This window comes from Danio aesculapii, chromosome 18, assembly GCF_903798145.1.
Source record: "Danio aesculapii chromosome 18, fDanAes4.1, whole genome shotgun sequence".
Lineage (NCBI taxonomy): Eukaryota > Metazoa > Chordata > Actinopteri > Cypriniformes > Danionidae > Danio > Danio aesculapii.
Window position 1 is genome coordinate 5233171 of NC_079452.1, and position 20128 is coordinate 5253298.

Below are 20128 nucleotides of genomic sequence, written 5' to 3' on the forward strand. Positions count from 1 at the left end.
GGAGAGTTTTTGTGGCTGTTTCCCAGCCCTAATGCTGGGTTCACACCAGGCTGAGCATGCACGAAGAAATCATATTTGCGTGTAAATAGACACGTGAAGGTTTTGAGTTTACTCGGTTCATTTGCGCGTCAAATTCGCTTCATTCGCACTAGGCATTGACTGGTAAAAGATTTTGACTGAGTGATAGCCTTGGATAAAAAAAAATCACAGTTTCTCTGTCACGGTATTGTAATTATTACTCTAAAATATGTTGTGTTTAAATGTCTAGGTAAAAAAAGCTACGTTTTCCCCATTGTACACAATCTTTTTTTATCTTTAGAAACATTTAAAATATTTTGGTGTGGCTTTTGATGTGGAGGGTCCCTTAAATATGAAAACACATAAAAAACAAACAAACTTGCATATACCGTAGGAACGGTATAACAGAAAGTTTTGGTGGTTTTAAAACCTTGACTTTTCCAAACCATGGTAAATGGTTATAAATGGTTATAGTGCCATGCCTATTCACACGTTTAGCTAAATAGCTAACATAGATTTTATTGAGTGAATAGCAGTGTTTATGTGCTTTAGGAAGGCTGAAAAACAACCCATATTCATTGGGTCTGAGTCTACTAGATACTTTCAGGGGTGCACCCAGCTCTGTGAGTTCATCAACTCCTCCAGAAACTATACCTGGATGATGGAGGCTTTCAGCGGCACTTCTGGCTGAGTCAAGCCCAGTGTGATGAGCTGTTGTCCAGTGTCTGCAAGAGGATTTCCCCTTGGGACACCAACAGGCACTACATCATAAACACGCTCCTTCAAGAGAAAGCTCCTGATTGATTAACGTGGCTCGAATATCTGCTGAAGTTCTGATTTTCCAACTTGAACGATTCACACATTATATTCATACGTATGTCAAACACAACTCATGCTGCCTCGTTCACGCAAACCGCGCCGCAGAATGTCTGTTTGCATCTTTGAATTGACTTAACTTGTTAATGACTCATGCTTGATGCTTCATCTGCGTCTGGTGTGAACGCACCATGAGAGTTGTACACTTGAAGCTGGGTTGTGGCTTGAAGGACATCCAATGTGTAAAACATATGCCAGTAATTACCAGTTCGTACCACTGTGGCGACCCCTGATAAAGCAAGGAATAACCTGAAAGAATGTAAGTGGTTGTGACTTCAGTGGTTCAACTGTTGCTTCGATCAGCATTTTTGGAGCTGATACAGAGTACCGAATCCTTGTCATGGTGATCGGCCGATACTAAGTACCGATTCTGATGCTTCAAGCTTTATAATACATAAAGCACATTTCTCCTGATATTTAGTATGATACTTAAGTATAATACTTAAATGGAGATCTCTTCTTACCTCAGAGAACAAATTAGGGATGTTGCATATACTCTCCTTAAAGCCTCTAACAGCCATTTAGGTGTGAACATGTCATGGTCAGAAGCAGCTTTACAGAAAATAGATCGCAATTTTAAATTTTGGGGAACATAACCCTTCAACACATTTTTTTTCTCCACCTGTCTCTAACCTCTAAACTCAAACCTGCCCGTGTTGCATGAAAGTGATCCATCCATGCTCACCCTGTTTCTGCTGCTCTAGGGAGAGTTCTCTCAAACTCACAGCGGGGGCTGAGCACTGGAGGCCGCTACCTAAAATTAGCTGATGGGAGGACGGCCAACTCTGTTTGACTTCTATAGATGGTGAAGTGCGCTGGCAGTCAAAGTGAAATAAGGCAGAGCAAAATACTAGAGATCACTTCAGCGCTCAGTCAAGGTCACTGTCTTCCAGCGTCAGCTGTTTTGTTGCTTTTAGAAGTGGGAATATAGATAGACAGCAGTTTATAAAATGGGTGTGTTCCAACAATCCCAGAAATGTAGCCCCTGACGTTTTGCTACAATGTTTGTGCGTTTACTTGTTGGAAGTTTGGATTATATTAAATCATTTCTGCCATATTAAATGGTTAGTTTAGCCAAAAATTAAAATGGTTCTACCACACCTGCTTGTTGCTCAAGGAGGATTCTCAGTGGTTCTTATGGGAAGCTTAAACATTGTGGTTTAGAAGGGCTGTGCGGTTCATTGAAATCGCATCGAAATCGTGATTTGGACCTGTGCGATTTCTAAATTGCCTTACAGCATGATTTTCCCACACAATGATATTTGAACCAATCATAACGCACCATGTCTAAACAGCGCAAGAACAGGAGACTGAAAAGCCTGCAGGAGACTGAATAACCTGAATAGCATCCTATACTGGGATGATGATTCAGTACAGGAGGATCAAAAGACAACATCTGTGGTATGGGATTAAGTTACTTTAGATACAGAAAGGCTGATGTATGGTAGCTATGTCTGAGCTTCCATTATAATTAAATACTTTTTTAGCTATTTAAAGTGTCCATGTCTCTTTAAGAAGACTAGGGCTGAATTCTCAATTTATATGGATTTAGGTTTTAAATGTTTTAAAGCTTCATACTTTTTAGTGGAGATGCAGATTTCACTGATTTGATAAAATACAAAATTATGTTGCAAAGATGAACAGAATTATTGGCTTAAAATAGCACCATTTTTATACTGGGGTGAACTTTTAAGTGGTGAATGAGAGATCTGGGGGCAAGCTATGAGATGCAGATCAATCTCTTGCAGTGTTTATCAAAAATGATGGATTGCCATGAATGGCTGTGTACTTGATATCTTTGACCATATTCTGTTTAAGTTAGCATTGGCAAAATGGCTAACCAAGGCAATTAAATTGTCCCTTAAGAGGAACAAAGTCATTTGTCTTTTAATGCTCTGTTATTTCACTTCTATCTTGTATGGCAATTCCCATTTTTCCTTGCATTTTCTGCTTCATTTATTTTTTGTTTTGTTTTAATGATGCAGTAATAAGTTGTATTTTGTAATATATCTGAATGCATGTTCCCATGCAATTTGTACAATTGTACATTTTAAATGGAACAAAAATGTTCCCAGATGACCAAACCGTGTGTAGAACATCAAGGATTGTTAGTGTTGTCAAGGCCTGTTTAAAATGTGTTTATCAAGGATAAGGACTCGCTAAGGACAATAACATTGCTGCTTTTAACCCACCTATATACAGTTATGAGTATACGCACATGAATGAAAAATTGCAAAAGCTAATACACACAACTGTATTTAGTGGAGCAGTTTTCAAGGATACTTCAGCACAGGTTTAATAACCTTAAATGAATGAATTTAATCATAAATTTAATATTGTTGAATATAACACCAGACAACCAGTATGATTCTAATGATTTACCTGCAGTAATGAGTTAAATAGAGAAATCTGGCTGCTTGGTAAGAAATTATTATTATTTATATTAATTATTATTATTATTATTATTGTTGTTATTATTATTATTGTACCAAAAATGTTTATTTGTGTTTGGAATGAGGTTTAATATTTTAAATTAAACGTGCATGTTTCCTTCTTTCTAATGCTAATTATCACTCTGATAAACTTGTTTGACCTCTTCTAAGTTAACTGGGAACAGTTTGCAACAAGCTGTTAGTCTTTAGAACTTGAAGTGTCTTCTTTAATTCAGCATTCTGTAAGTAAACCAGATGCTTTGATTAAATGGGAATCCCTCCCACAAGGCCACAAAGTTAGGAATTCGCCCCCCCTTTCCCTGGATTCATTATTAGACTGTTTACTTGCACTTCCCAGAAGTGGTCACAAAACAAGAACTGTGATGTGAGCCAAACATATCTGGCTTATCTTCCTCCATCGCTGTAACTGTAATTTAGAATAAGGAAATGAAGAGTATAAGTGATTTAGAATAGATTTACGCTTTAAAAAAATTAATTGGACCCTCACTTATATTGCATTCTCACAGGGGCAAATTACAGTAAGGGAATAATCCAGCAAAATGTTAAGGTTCAATTTTAAGGGTTCATATTATTTTTGTGCTTTTTAATTTACTTTATTATGGGATTTTGCTGAGAAGGCAAAGTTCACTCAAAAAAGAATTTGTTTAAAATTGGGCTTTTCACACTGGATGAACTTTTTCATATTTTATAACTGTTGTTGGAAATATTCTTGTTAATTTATGTTCTAACTGCAGAAAGTCAGAATTTGATTTTAGTTATAGGAATGCCTTATTATTTTTATTTGTTGGAGTGCAGTGCACTATTCTGCTCTTTTGAATGGCTGTATTTAAAAGTTTTTCATCTGGTGTGGACAAATTGCTTGTCCCTGCAATCTTGTCACGTTGTGTGTTGTTAGGACATGATCTTATGTAAGCCATTCAGCTAATGTTTACGTTTGTAATTTTTTGATTATTTGCTAATTAAAAACCACCTATATAACTTTTATATCATGTCAGAGGCTGCTTCTGTCCTTTGGAGATTGAATTTTTGGTCACGGCCGCAATAAAATTTCAAGACTGCAATAAAATTAAAATATGCTTTGTTTTTCACCAAAACAAAATATATATTGGGTAAACTGGCAGTGTGCAGGTTATAGAGGCCAAAACAAAGTCATTCCAACACTGAAAGCACATTTTCAAAGGAGAAAACTGACTTTAGCATTGTTTTTTTTTTTATTTTTATTTTTTATTTTTAGATAAACACGTTCACCTAGCATGCTTCTTAAATATTTGACAACATATTACAGTATTTTTATGGTTTACAAGAGTCTAAATATTTTCAAAATGATTACAGTCTTTGTATTTAATGAGTTATTAGATATTAACTAAGAAATTAACATCATCCAATATTAATAAATGCTTTTGTAGTCGTCATTACATTGACCTTAGGTAAATAACTGGTGTTAACAAATTAAGACTTACTGTACAAAGTTAACAAACAAAAGGTCTTTAAATAGAAATTTTCAATGTTGAATGCCAGATTAACTTGAAAATGTTCATGTTTTGAAATTAAAAAGCCAATTAAGGGGCCGATCACACAGAGTATACTTAAACGTTCTAAAAATGCGTGGCACACCACAATGCCTTTTTTGTTGAGAAAAACGCGTGCTGCGCTTTTTATGTCGCTAAGCAATGACTGAAACAGCTGCTTATTGTGTGCGAGTGTTGCAGTTCATATTGGTATAATTTTAATGTTTAATAATATTGTGATTATTCAAGATTTGTGAAGTCATACAGCTGCGGATAACTCGAAACAGCAACCACTAGCCTCTGTTCTATTTTTAAAAGTCTCCGTAGTTGTCTTTACAACAAAAACACTGCTTTCATCTCACTGAAAACCCCACCTCTGCTTTCATTTGATTTGACGAAACATGCTTTTTCCACTCAGAGTTGACTTCCAACTGTGAGTGCACAGCACGCAAACCGTAAACGCGAGGCGCAGAAGGCTGTTAAAATGTGAGCCGCATAAAACCTTAAAAAAGATTTTAAGCCTGATTTGAGCCAGATTTGGAAGTTAACAAGCTCGCCGACAGATCGGGCTGTGATCGGGAAGAAATCGGCGGGTGCTCGGCGCTCGCCAGTCTTTATGTGTGAACTACTGAACACTGCATCAAAGAGGTTCGCTGAAGCGTCGCCGACACCTCGCAGACTGAAATCCAATATCTAGCATGCTGAATATTCCAGAGCAGTCGGTCGAGTCGACCCCACATGCGGTCAGATGTAGTGCTGAGCTGCAGCCAATGAGAGAGCATATCAGTGTGAGCTGAATGCCTGTGAGCTCAGGACTCAACAGAAACGTCTGTAATTGGCCAGAATAGGCATCGATGCACTCGCTTCATTCTGCGTTAACATGGACACGAGAGTAGGTTATATTAACAGGGAAGCTAGAATTCTGTAACTATTAGAATTACCATACTGCTTATTCTGACCGTTCTCATATAAAACGTCATATTGTCACATCATATTTACATTCAAAGCTTCTATTGAGATATTAAAATTAAGCTCTGAATGTCTGTCATCATATTTGATCACACCATTACCCTAAAATATGATCTTTTTTGGTAATACAGCCTATAAATATGTAGTTAAGAAACTAGAAGACGCAAAGCTCTGGGCCTCGCTTTCATTTTCATTGTCAAACAGGAGCTATTTTCCTGCACAGAATATGCTGTTTTAAAATATATATCTAAAGTAAATTTATGTTTTTGCTATCAGAGAGTTATGTTTGCACACATGCACACATATTAAAAAATTGCATATCAAAAAATGCACACATATTAAAAGTCACAGCGAAAAGTAGCAGACATGCATGCAGTCATTTTTGACCAATATGGTTATTAAAGGTAGAAATGCTCAGTTCTTTACTGTTGTGTAATTTAAAAAATAACAATGTTAAAAAGAAATACACAGATATTTAGGAAACGTCAGGGTGTTATAGATATGTTAGTTTTATTTCAAAGAGTTATTAAATTACAAAAATTAAAAAACTCTCTGTGTATCAATCCACTTGAAGCTTGCAGATGAGCGATTGATCTGCTGATGCATCAGCTGATTGTTGATGTTTTTAAATGCTTCCTTGAAAGCTTGAAACGCTGTCAGTGATGTCATCAGCACACAAGCAGTGTTCAGCTTTTTCTGACACCTCCTCCCTCAACATTTCATTGGCTGTGGTTTGGTAGCTTGACTGAGCTGTTGAGGAACTAGTTGTTGTCAGATCTTGGAGTGTGTGACACCCCCCCCCCCCCCCCTCTTGTGAATGATTTACGTAGTGTCGCGTAGTGTGAACACCACAGAGATTAAGACACAAAATCAAGTCATGTAGTGTGAACAGCACAGCGATCTGCCGATGTTTAAAATCCTGTAGTGTGAACTAGGCATAAGCAGCGCGCAAAATGCTTGTGGCCATTAGGAAATCGTTCAAAAAAGGCTAATCTAAACGTAAAAAATGCGGTCGACGTCATCGAATGTCTTCAAGCATTTTGTGCTGTCATACACAACCACTGCCAATACAACACTTAGAATAATCTTAAAAGTTTAAGTTTATTTAAGTTTTAAAGTTCTTAAAGGTTAAGAAAGGCTTAAGTTTAATTAGTAAATAATTTTGAAATGCCCACGGTTTCAACATTGTGCATTTACAATGTATTGCTATATTGTTGAATATCAGCATATGTCTAGCTTTAACCCAAAAAGGGAAATTTACAGTATGGCAAAATAAATGATCAGTGTGGTATTTTGAGTTGAAACTCCACAGAAACAGCCTTTTGAAACCTGAAACTTAAATCTTTTAAAAAGAAAAAGCATTTAAAGATTGACCCTTACCTTAAATTATCATCCTCTACTGGAGGAGGTTGCAGTCTGTTAGCTTGATTAAAGTATTCCTTGTTTTGCTAATGGGATCTGTGGTGTACATATGTGAAGTTCAGCTGTTAGCTAACAGAAGGCCATAGTTACTATGCTGGTTAAAAGGAGTTAAATATTGAAACCAATCTCTTATGTGTCCTGTTTTACATGGATTTAGTAGATGAAGTAGATTTGGCCTCGACTAAGAAGAAGATATGCCTCAGGCGAAGATTTGCAGGTGTTTTTACATTTGTTAGCGTCTTTGTTGTTTTTTTTTTTTTGTTTTGTTTTTTGTTTTTTTTCAAAATCTTGATGTTTGAAGATCTGCCTGTTTGCTGGAATCTGCGGATACAATCTTGAGTAGGTCTTGGTTAGGAACGCATCTTTCAGTGTTGCTTTATGTGGCAGAGTAACTGGGGATTTTCCTTCAGCCTCGGCAGAAATCTTTCCCGGCAGGGCTGCCATCCAGTTCTAACCTGTCTCTGAGACCATATTATCTGTAATAGGTTTCATATTGCATGTTTAATGTGTAATTGCATCAAAACATCTTCAGCCTCCCAAGGATTGTTTTGTCTGTCTTGCAGCGATAGTGGTATTATGGTTTCTCTTTCAGGGCCAAAATGACCCATCAGGCTTGTTGGTTTCAAATCTTATACTCATTTATTCTCTGATTATTTCCATTTGTTCAACCTGGATTTCACCTCTAAATATAGTATAACTACTTAATGATCATGATTAGGTGTTTTATGCTTGTTAATTTTAGATTCTACAATCAACAGAGTTTCTGTGGTGCATGGAGAGTGTAGTCATTGATGGTATTAACCTATGATTAACCAGTGTCAATGTGTTAATAGCTACTAACTAACTGTCGATGTGTTAAAAGCTATGTTTCCATCCACCTATTTTTATGCGCTTTTTGGATATGAGAAAAAAACCCAAAAATGCTTCTTATTTTGGCATATTTCTTTGTTTTGAGATGGAGGTCATATTTCAGTAATATAGTTTATGCAGTGATCCAGAATTGCATTTAAAGGGATAGTTCAGCCATCATTTACTAAACCTTTTCATGTTGTGAACCTGTTTGAGTTTCTTAATTCAGTAAAACACAAAAGGAAGTCATTTTGAAAAAAGAATTTAGAAACCTGTAACCATTGGCTTTCATACTATTTGTTTTTGTACTATGGAAATCAATGGTTTCTAACACTTTTCAAAATATCTTTGTTCATTTTAACAGAAACAAACTCAATGTTTGAAACCCCTTGAGATTGAGTAAATGTGGATGATGTCCCTCTTTGGGTGACTGTCCATTTAAGAGCGGTGCCACCAAGCTTCTGCACCTGAATTGGTAACACTGCACATACAGTATTAAAAATTACATGATATGTTGTTCATCCGATTACCTCTATTTTCACTCAGCTTTTGCTGTTTAGTGTATCCTATGCAAACCTAAAAGGCAGTATTTCTAAGTTTGTATAGATTGGCAGTGGCACCAGTGCAACCTCTTAACAAAATGAATTTGCACAGACAGGAAAAAAGGTCACAAAATGTGATCAACATCATAGTCTGCAGCCCTGGTTTGTGCTCGTGTATTGTGAGTGGCAGTAATCTGTCAGACAGACTTACTCAGATGAGTGCTGACTAGAGCAGCATCACGGTTTCGCACACAGAAACCTTAATGCCATTCAATGAGATCACCGTGGTGATTTGTTGCTAAGCAGTCGCTGGGCTTCCTGCGTCACCATGGCTACATTAAAAGAATAGAGCTTACTGACCTGTTAACCCATGTAAGACCGATCCAACCCTAAACTAACATGTTTGCCTGTGCCTTTACCAAGACAAACTGTTTTTAAATATGTGTCGTTTGGTCACCTATATCTGGTCTGGAATCAGTTTTAATAAGTGCTTCTTTTTTGATAGGGTTGATGCACGTACAGTGGTAAATTAGCAGTCTCTATGCACACAGATGGTCTCTATAGCACTGCTGTCACTCAGTGTATCTGTTTTATGTATTTGTGTGACAAATTGGAAGGGATAATTTACAATAGTTTCATTAAAATTAAATTGTCTTTTGAAGTTAATCTTTTGCTGTGTGATAACTAGGGATGCACGACATCTTGGTGGCCATATCATTATCGTCGAATAAATACAAATTATGTTATCATTGTTGGTCCTATGTTAAAATTATGCTGATATCTTTATGCCGATAGATTAGGTAATTGTACAGAACTGCCTGGCTTGCGCATGCGTGGGTCGAACTTATTCAGACTTGTCCAGTGCACTATAAACAGGGTTTCCGTGGGTTTTAAAAAAGTCTTAAAGTGTAAAATTAAAAAATCTAAATTTTAGGCCTTAAGAAGTCTTAAATTCGCTGTTCTAGATCTTAAATACTTTTTTCACAGGTCTTTTTTTTCCGATGTCCATGTAACGCTACATCAAATGCTCTATTAAATTCTTTTTTTGTTGTTGTTGCCGGGGTTTCATAGTGTTGTAGTTCTTTATTTCACTTGTCCAAATGTAATTTACAGTATTACAACTACAAATGAGACCTACATGCAGTAGCCAATCAGCTTTCTGGTATTGAACTCAGTGCATGCGGAAAATGTGACGTCATTGCTGTGTTTGCGGAGGTTCGCTTTGGGTGTGCGCAACATGATTTCGGCTGGTGGAGCGCACACATTTTTTTATTGTTAACTCAGACGAACAGTTCGCACGCCGTAGCATTTGAATTGAGTTGAAAATGAATCCCTTTGAGATTTTGTCTGAAACAGGTACGACTGTACAGACATCTTCATGATCCGTCCATGCGTGATCATAGGGAGAACCAGATTAACTAATTCTTGGCTGGAAATTGCCACAGCAGTGGGAATGAAGAAAAGTTTTTGTAAAAGTTTAGAAAAACTTGAGGGATAAGTTTGTTAAAACCAAAAAGAGAGGCCATGCAAAAGTGGAGACCTAGGTGGTTTTAATATTACAGAATATGTTTTTCCACCATTCACAGGTTTTAAACTGATGTACATCTTACTATTTTGAATTTAAAGCAATTTAATAGTTACAAACTAAGATTAAGGAACACATTTTTGTGATAACTGGAAAAGAATATTTGACCCTACTGGTTTGCAATATACTGATGCCCAATTCTTAGGCTTTATCGGTGATAATGGTCAGGAATGTTGGACCATTATTGCATTTTTAGCTTATTAGTAGAGGACAGAAACTAGCCAGATAGGCTTTTATTTTTTCCGTAATAAAAATATAATTGTAGAGCAACCCATGTTATGTTGTCATTGATATTGAACTTTAGAACTGTCTGAGATATGAACAAAAGCAAGTGATACATCAAAGTTTGATTTAAAAAAATCTTAAATGGTTATAAAAATCCTCATAATCATTATAATAAATTTTTAAAAAATAATAAAAAGTGATTAGTTTAAAAATCTAGAACGATATTAATAATATGACATAGTTCTGGAAACTTCCGACTTCTTTGTTATACGTCTGACCTTACCATGGGTTGCTCTTGACCACCCTCTGTCGTTTTAAAAAGCCTCGTCTGTTTCATGAGGTGCGGCGCGAGGCGAAAGTATAAATCAGCCTTAAGTTGTTTTTTCCTGTAGTTCAATGATACATCTAACCTGTCTTCAGTACTGTTCAATTTGAATAAATTTATTTTACCACAAATTTTGTGATTTTGCATTTTCTCTTTGTGTATGCATGTTTTTTGATATTGTGATGTAGTTCTTAAATTTAATACTTAATGGTTTTAAAGAGGTCTTAAAAAGTCTTAAATTTGACATTTTGATTTCTGCAGAAACCCTGTATAACAGAGTTTCCTCATTTTTTATTTAAATTGTTATTGTTATTTAGCTTTTTGCTTGTACGCTGTCTCTGAACTGTCAAAACATCTCTCAAAACGGTTTTTTGGACATTACATATTTCTACATACAGTTGAAGTCAGAATTATAACCCCCCTTTGAATTTATTTATTTTTCTTCATTTTTAAATATTTCTCAAATTATGTTTAATAGAGCAAAGAAATTTTTACAGTATGTCTGATAATATTTTTTTCTTCTGGAGAAAGTCTTGTTTATTTTGGCTAGAATAATTTTTTAAAAACCATTTTAAGGTCTGAGTTTTTATCCCCTTTAAGCTTTGTTTTTTTGGATAGTCTACAGAACAAACTATCATTATATATTAACTTGCCTAATTACCCTAACCTGCCTAGTTAACCTAATTAACCTAGTTAAGCCTTTAAATGTCACTTTAAGCTGTACAGAACTGTCTTAAAAATTATCTAGTAAAATATTTTTTACTGTCATCATAACAAAGAAAAAATAAATCAGTTATTAGAAATCAGTTATTAAAAATATTAAGTTTAGAAATGTGTTAAAAATCTTCTCTCCATTAAACAGACATTGGGGAAAAATAATAATTCAGGGGGGATAATAATTCTGACTTCAACTGTATGCACACTACTGTAACACATTGTATTCAGTTCATTTATATACTTTTCATCACAGTAAAACATGTGTTTATACTTTTTTGTTTGGTTGGCACTGTTTTTCATGTTGGTGGTTGTGCTTGTTTGATTTTCAGGGCTCCAGAGATCATTCTTGGCCTGCCTTTTTGTGAAGCCATAGACATGTGGTCACTCGGATGTGTGATTGCTGAGCTCTTCTTGGGTTGGCCCCTATATCCAGGAGCCCTCGAGTTTGACCAGGTAATACTTCCAAAATGCTTTTCTCCCATGCTTTACACCTATTTTAAAGAGCCCATATTATACATGAAATAGGGTCATATTTAGGTTGTAAGGGTCTCCAACAACAGTCTAATATGCATGCAAGGTCAAAAAACACTTTGATGGTCTTATAATCTGCATTTATTTTACCTAATTATCCCAGCGACTCCCATATGAATCGTTCAGCGATTCATTTGTTCCCAAACCCCTCCTCAGCGCGAAGCTAATCTGCGCTGATTGGACCGATGACAGCCTGCTGCGATTGGTCGACACGGACAAGGCTTCAGCGTGAGACAGAGTGAAATGCCCAGCTGCTAATCTACAATATAAAAGTAGTCACAGTGCATACACGCTTCATAGTGGATTTTGGCTGCCAGTGGGTGAATGTAAACACAGACGATGGACTAGAAAATACTGACGACTAACTATTTTATTGAGCAAAAAGTCCAAGAACTGGCGAGGAGATCTAGGCTGTCACAGTCTTCTTGCTCTTTTCACACCCACACACACACACACACACACACACACACACACACACACACACACACACACACAGGGCCTGCGCGTCCATAGAGAAGCGGCTGAATAGAGAGGGCGCAGCGCTCAGTTATATCCGCGAATACCCGTGCGTTACACACACGAGGAGACACACACACACACACAGAGCCGGCGCGTCCATAGAGAAGCGGCTGAATAGAGAGGGCGCGGCGCTCAGTTATATCCGCGAATACCCGTGCGTTACACACACGAGGAGACACACACACACACACACAGGGCCGGCGCGTCCATAGAGTAGCGGCTGAATAGAGAGGGCGCGGCGCTCAGTTATATCCGCGAATACCCGTGCGTTACACACACGAGGAGGCACACACACACACACACACAGGGCCGGCGCGTCCATAGAGAAGCGGCTGAATAGAGAGGGCGCGGCGCTCAGTTATATCCGCGAATACCCGTGCGTTACACACACGAGGAGACACACACACACACACACACACAGACACATTACTCCTACCCGAGGACACGACACACACGCCTAGAGCGCTAGTTCAGCTTGCTGGGTGCAATTTAGACACCTCACCTCGAACCTGAGCTGAAATATTTTGAAACTTGACCGTTGCATGCGTGTAATCAGCTGACGATCCGTAATCAAAGCGTCACGTTTTCAACGTGGCTTTACACGCGATATGAGAATATAAAGAGTTAACCTGATACAGCACACGCGGTTACAAGTAACAAAACACAACTAAATACATAATTTGCAAGCTAGAGTAAACGAGGCAATAATTTTAATCACACATACTTACACTGGTGAAATGGGGGTAGAAACTGATTCATGATCCACTGATCCATGTTCAGACAGTCTTCACTGATCCTTCCTTTAACAAACTGAAGAAGTCTTCTTTGAAAGCATATAGTTTTCAGAAGCACTCAGAACTGCTCAAGGCTGGGCTATATTGCTGATGTTTCATCTTTGATTAGACTGTCCATAATATCCATCTGCACAGCGTGACTTCATTCGACCGGTGTCTGTCTGTGTGTGTGTGTGTGTGAGACTTTTTTTTCTGTTAGTGGGCGGGGCCGCAGGTTTCAAATTTCCCGGGTTTGCGCGCCCAACTACTTGTGTTTCGTAGCTGCGTCATCACGAAACACCTAATGACTCGTTATCAAGACGACTCGTTTGAAGCACTATGAGTCGACTCTTTTATAGACGAATCAATAGTTTTAAACACTGTACACTTACAGATTTAAGCCTTAGCTGGATATTTCACTTCACTTAGAGCTGTGTGACACACTACATGGAAGGGCATTTTCAAAAACCCATAATATGGGCTCTTTAACCAATTTCTTCTGTTGTCTGAATGAGCTGCTTGAATTAACATTTTTGAGCCTATGATTTAATCTGTTAATTTCATTATGTAAATGTGTAAATATTCATTAATTCAGGTTTTATATTACTTTCAGTAATTTTATTGGGGAATATGTTTATATGAGTTATGCACAATACAGTTTGTTAAATAATATTGTCTGTCTTTTAGTAGACATGTTTTATGACTTTGTAGACATGTTTTATGGCTTTGCCAAACAAGTGGTTCTCAAACAATTTGATTTGCATTGTAAACTAGGGGTGCTGTATGTCTGGGTCTGTATGGGACACTTCTAGGTCTGGACATGGACCTCTATCCACCTATTAGTAATCACTGATCTAGACTATCTTTTGCAACAACAACAACAACAACAAATATCGGCATTCGTTACCACGGGGCGCACCGAACAGTGGGAGGACAACCGTATGATAAGTTTTTTTTTTTTTTTTTAAACCAAGAACCATTGCACCCGTATTGTAAACCTTAAAATAAAAGTTAAAAAGTTTTAAAAGTATTATTTTTACACAAATGATACGCATACAACAAATGCACATACAAATATTTAATTTTTATTTTATAAATTTTGATAACGAATAATAAAAATCAAATAATGCATCAGTGGCATTTGTCATACTCGCTGATGTAAGTCATTTGACTATATTGTAATAGACTAATTTATGCGGCCGCCATTTTAAAAGCGAAAGTGAGGCTGCGGTGGGAAGAAACCTAGAAGTATCGCCTGGAGTCACACAGGAACAGCGTCTATGTACCTGACTATATATCTTATCAGCGAAGAGAAAGTCAGACATTTATCATTTCACCGCTTTCCGAGTGACCCGAAGATCCGTTCTGAATAGATAGTGAAAATAAAAATGCATATGTCAGACCTCATTTTCAGCTAAGCTTAGGGAAATGGCATGTTTTCTTTTCCAAACACATTTTTGATGCCATTTGTCAAACTCAAGTTAATGAACTGATTCTTTCACTATATTAGACTTGTCACGATACTGAATTTGCGCACTGGAAAAAAAAAAAGTAAATTTCCCGCTAATATTTAATTGCTGTTGAGCACGTTCCAAAACACAGCTGATTTGCCATAGTATTCTTTTCAGCCAATCACAGTCATTTCTGTTGAGCACTGATGAATATGCTGCAATGTTACAGTGCTGATCTATACAGTATTTGTGGGTTTCTTCCCACAGCAGCTTCACTTTCATATTTTATTTATTTATTTCTTTTTACACATGAAATACATGAAAATAAATAATGAAATAAGCACATAGACTCTTATTTACGCAGGCAATTGTTTGCATACTATATATTTTTTTTGATTTCATGTGTTGAAAAATGACCAAAACATGGTTTATATCTATCCATCTCTCTTTCTCGATCTGTCTCTAAAATCTTTTTTGAAGTCTTGATATTCTCTCTCTCTCACACACACACTGAAAGCATCTTGATCGCAAGTTCTCCATATTTCTCCTCCTCTTGACGTAATCTGTTTAGCACAGAGCCGTGGTATGTGCCTGTCAGGCCCAAACAATCTCCAGAAGAATTTTCACGGTCGCTTCTTAGCATCTCTGTTGGCGTACAAGTGTCAGCATGTGGGTGTTTGTTGTGTGCGCACACGCTGTGTCTGTCTGAGCACACATCTGAGCATTTTTGGGTCTCGCTCTTTCCTGCTGCTGGGGCCCCCGAATGCTCTGGGGTGAAACTGAGAGGAGTCTGCTTGTGTGTGTGTGTGTGTGTGTGTGTGTGTGTGTCTGCATGTGATAGATACCCAGGAACAAGCCCAGATTAGAACACTGTTTCTGGGGAGGGTTTGGAGAGTCCCGGTAGCCCCTGACTTGACTTAACACAGCAGTTGGCTGCAGTAGCAGGAGGTTTGATGGGTTTTTCTCCTCCTCTTGGCTGGGCTTTTAATGCAGCTGGGAGAAGGGAGATGGTTATGGATCTCAAGATGCTAGTGGGTGCATGAGCTTGATTCTGTCTTAAAGCTATATGCCATTTACTGCCTGTATATAATCATCTATTATGCCAGGAAGGCCTTCTTAAGCCTGTGAGAATTTGACCTGGCAGGCGTAATTCATCCCTGCCATCACAACACTCTAGCTTTAAAGGTGCTGTCTGTAAGTTTTTGACTCTTCTAAAGCATTACATGACATAATATGTTTGCAGATATTTAAGAAACATGCTAAGTGGATATTCTTGTTTATTTAAAAAATAATTTTAAAGTCAGATATTCTGCTTTGAAAATGTGCGCTACGTGCCAGTATGTTTGTCTTTGTGTTGGTACCTTTAACCCACCCAAACGCCAGTTTAGCCAATTATATTTCAGTACCCTGGGTTGCCATCATGGAAAAGAGCATATTTAATTCATTCAGGGCATATTCACACTATGTGCAGTTGCCTTGAATCGTGCCGAAGCACGCTTGTCCCCCCTCCCCTCTGCCCCATCGGCCTGCACTCACATTGTATCCGTGCCGAAACACGCTTATGTCATCAATGATGCGCTCTTCAGTATAAAAGAACAGAAGCGCTCTCGCTCATCACAGTGGGGATTTCTTTAGTTATATCATTTTAATCATTTGATTTGCAGTGACATGCAGTTAAATATTTTGCCGAACACATCCGCCACTTTTGATGCTCATAAATGATCATAAAAAGGTTTGCTGAAGGTGCAACTGTCGTGCAGCGAGGGGTTTGCGTCTTCTAAATAAACTACAACAGTTTGCCATCATTTAAAAAGTTAGAATGATTAATAAATCCATATCATGCAGTCCCTGAAAGTCACTTCTTGTCTTCAGTTTCGGGCACTGGCGCACTTTGCACTCTACACTACAAGCGTACCGCACAAAAACCCAAGTGAACCGCACTCTGGCACACCTCTTCCAACCGGACCAGGGCTGGCCAACTGATCTGAGCTTGAGCCGATTCAGAGCACTCACACTTCTCAAATAAACCGGGAAATGTGCCTGGGCATGATTCAGATAGCGTAGTGTGAGTGTGCCCTCAGTCATGAAGGCTCTCAAAGTATGCGACCCCTGGTAGACAGTAACATACTCCAAAATCAGAGTTCCACATGAGATAGTTATTAATTAGCAAATAATAAAAATATTGCGAACCTGAACATTAGGTGAGCAGGTTACATCGTAACCTCCTGTCCTAACAATATGCTAAGTGACAAGATTTGCAGTGATAAGCAATTTGGTTGTTTGCACAAGACACAACATGACAGAAATTTAAATACAGCCATTCAGAAGCACTGAATAGTGCACTTGCTGCACTTCAATGAAATTGTAAGGTTTATAACTTAATTAATGCATATTAAACATTGTTTAACATTATATGTGTTAGCTTGCACTGAGTCACAGTTCTAAAGTTAAATTTCAAACGGTTTACTTTTTTTTTCAAGATCTAAGGTGAACTATCTGCTGCTGCTTTCAGTAGTATGGCAAAAATGGCACTCATGTCAGCTAAGAACAGGAAACTGAGGCTACAATTTACACAGGCTCACCAAAATTGAACAATAAAAGTTTAGAAAAATGTTGCCTGGCTTGATGAGTCTCAATTTCTGCTGTGACATTCGAATGGTAGGGTCAAAATTTGGCGTCAACAACATGAAAGCATGGATCCATCCTGCCTTGTATCAACAGTTCAGGCTGGTGGAGATGGTGTAATGGTGTCAGGGATATATTCTTGGCACATTTTGAGCCCAGTAGTATCAATTGATCATCATGTCAACACCTCAGCCTCCCTGCGTATTGTTGCTGACCATGTCCATCGCTTTATGACCACAGTGTACCCATCTTCTGATGGCTACTTTCGTCAGGATAATGCACCATGTCTTAAAGTGCTAATCATCTTACACTGGTTTCTTGAACATGACAATGAGTTCATTGTGTTCAAATAGCCTCCACAGTCACCAGATCTCAGTCCAACAGAGCACCTATGGGGTGTGGTGGAAAGGCAGATTCACATCATGGATGCGATCTTTTCAATATGGTCTAAAATCTCTGAGGATTATTTCAAGTACCTTGTTGAATCTATGCCCAGAAGGATTAAGGCAGTTCTGAAGGCAAATGAGGTCCTACCCAGTACTAGTAAGTGGCTGTTGAGTATAAGTCAGATATGTTAAACAATGCATAATAGTGTAGGTTCTAATCGTAGTTCTGCCATCAGAAAACCACCATCATCATCCCTCCCTCAGATCCCTGTTGTCACTTTCATGACTGAGCAGCAGTTTAATGAGCCTCATGCTGGGCAAGTAAAAAGTGGACATGATATTTGACACTGACTCTATCGCCTCCTTGAATACTGAGGTTGTGGTCCGCCATACAAGAGTACACAAAGTATGTCCAACAGAACATCGTCACATTACCTCTGAACTATTATATGTGCAGGGTGTCACCTAACTGCCTAAGGTGGGATTCCAGTTTAGAGACTAAAATGGCTTGCGGTATCACTGTCCTGATCCATGTGCCTCCTTCAGGGGGGTGTTCAATTTATTCTCACACAGCAAAAAGATATTTATAGCAGAAATGAACGCCCCCTTATGGCACCAATCGCGGAGCCTCATTCTGCAGGCATGTGGAGCGTTCCGTCTAATAGTAGCTAGTGGCTAATGAACTGCTTAAATGTGGAAGAAATGCATGTTTCCAGCTCTTGAGTCCAGGTTTAGGCATGTTGGTCTATTCTTTATAGTGCTAAATTGACACTTCCTTGTTTGAAAATAAAGCTGTTACTCTTAAAGGTTGAAATGCACAACACACACGCAGGGTGCAGAACTAACACTCACCAACTGCCAAATGCAAGTAAAAATAAATCTAGTCTTTCCAGTTGGCTGATTATACAATTTTTTTTTAATGAATTGCATTATGCATGATTTAAATAGACAAGAAAGAACATTATTTTATGTTATATTTAATATGATACAAGGGTTTGATTTTTCCATATGGGATAATGGAAAGTTTGCCATGAGAAGTTGAGCTAGGAATATGGTACCCATGTGTTAACTGGTTTGGCATGTGTCTATAGAGAGAGAGAGCAAGTGAATGTGCAATTCAGTTTAGTTCAGTTGTACTAATGTAGCACATTTAAAAACAACCGTTGTTGAGCGCTTCACAATGTCTGAAAAAAGTAAAAAAACAAACAAAATAACACACTGTATTGTATTGAAAAACTGAAAGTAAACAACAAAGTATACAGGTGTGTATTAAAGAGCACCTATGGTGAAAAATCTACTTTTCAAGCTGTTTGGACAGACATATGTGCATGTATGGTGTATAGACCGTCATATTGGGGTGATATAAACACACCCAGTCCTTTTTTTTTTTTCAATTTAGCAACATAAAAACAGTGGCCTAATTGGAGCGGTTTTCAGATCGACCGCAACTTTACATAGGAGCGCCCACCGAATTGATTGACAGCTGCGCATATTAACATGTCCCAGTAGTCACGTGTATAATCAAATAAACAAGACCAGACGTACGCAAAGCAACCGCAGGAATAAAAGATGTGTGCAGTTTGCTAGAATCATCAATCATCATCAAATGTGATCAAGAGTAAGTTTCACATGTTTAAAATGTTTTAAAACAGTGCACGTGTGTAATGAATTACAGCGATTTAGCTTAGCTTTACTTTATCAGCACAGCCGCATCTCAGAACAATTATAAAGGAAGACGCTTCAATCCCGGTTTGTGGACATTAAATCAGGTTTATTTTGTACATTAACATAAGATATCCATACAGCAGTGGATATTAACCTGTATCATGTCACATTTGCGTGCAAAAAGAGTGCAAAGCTAAACGGGCACTCTGTCTGTCTGTCTGTCTGTCTGTGTGTGTCTACTGCGGTGTGTGCGCGTGTGTATCTGTGTGCGTGTGCGCGCGTGAACTTTGTGTGACTCTGCGATGCAACTGCACAATAAATACTCATTGGTAAAGTTCTTACTGTAGTATTTCTCACAAACGCTACGTGAGATCTGCTTCCTTTAAGTCTGTCTGTTGTCTGACGCAGCCGAGGGAGGAGATTAAGGCACGCAGAAAGGCACGTAGAAACGGTGGGTGGGGAGAACTATCATTAAAGGAGCAGTACAACAAACCCGCCATCCAGTGAAAAAATGTATAAATAGGAATTTAATAAAAGGTGTAATAAAAAATCCGATGGGTGTTTTAAGCTGAAACTTTACAGAAACTTTCTAGAGACGCAAAACACTTATATTAAATATGAAAAAAGGGCTAACCTAGGTGCCCTTTAAGTAGGGTTGGACAATATTGGAAACATCTGTCATTGCGATA

General features: G+C 38.0%; 1 protein-coding gene across 1 annotated transcript in view; it reads left to right on the forward strand.

Moving 5' to 3' along the window:
• Positions 1-20128, forward strand: part of hipk3b (homeodomain interacting protein kinase 3b) — an 82942-nt gene that overhangs the window by 27553 nt on the left and 35261 nt on the right. Inside the window, exon 3 of the mRNA XM_056478897.1 lies at positions 11819-11942. Within this exon, the coding sequence (XP_056334872.1) occupies positions 11819-11942 (124 nt within the window). The remainder of the gene's footprint in view (positions 1-11818; positions 11943-20128) is intronic.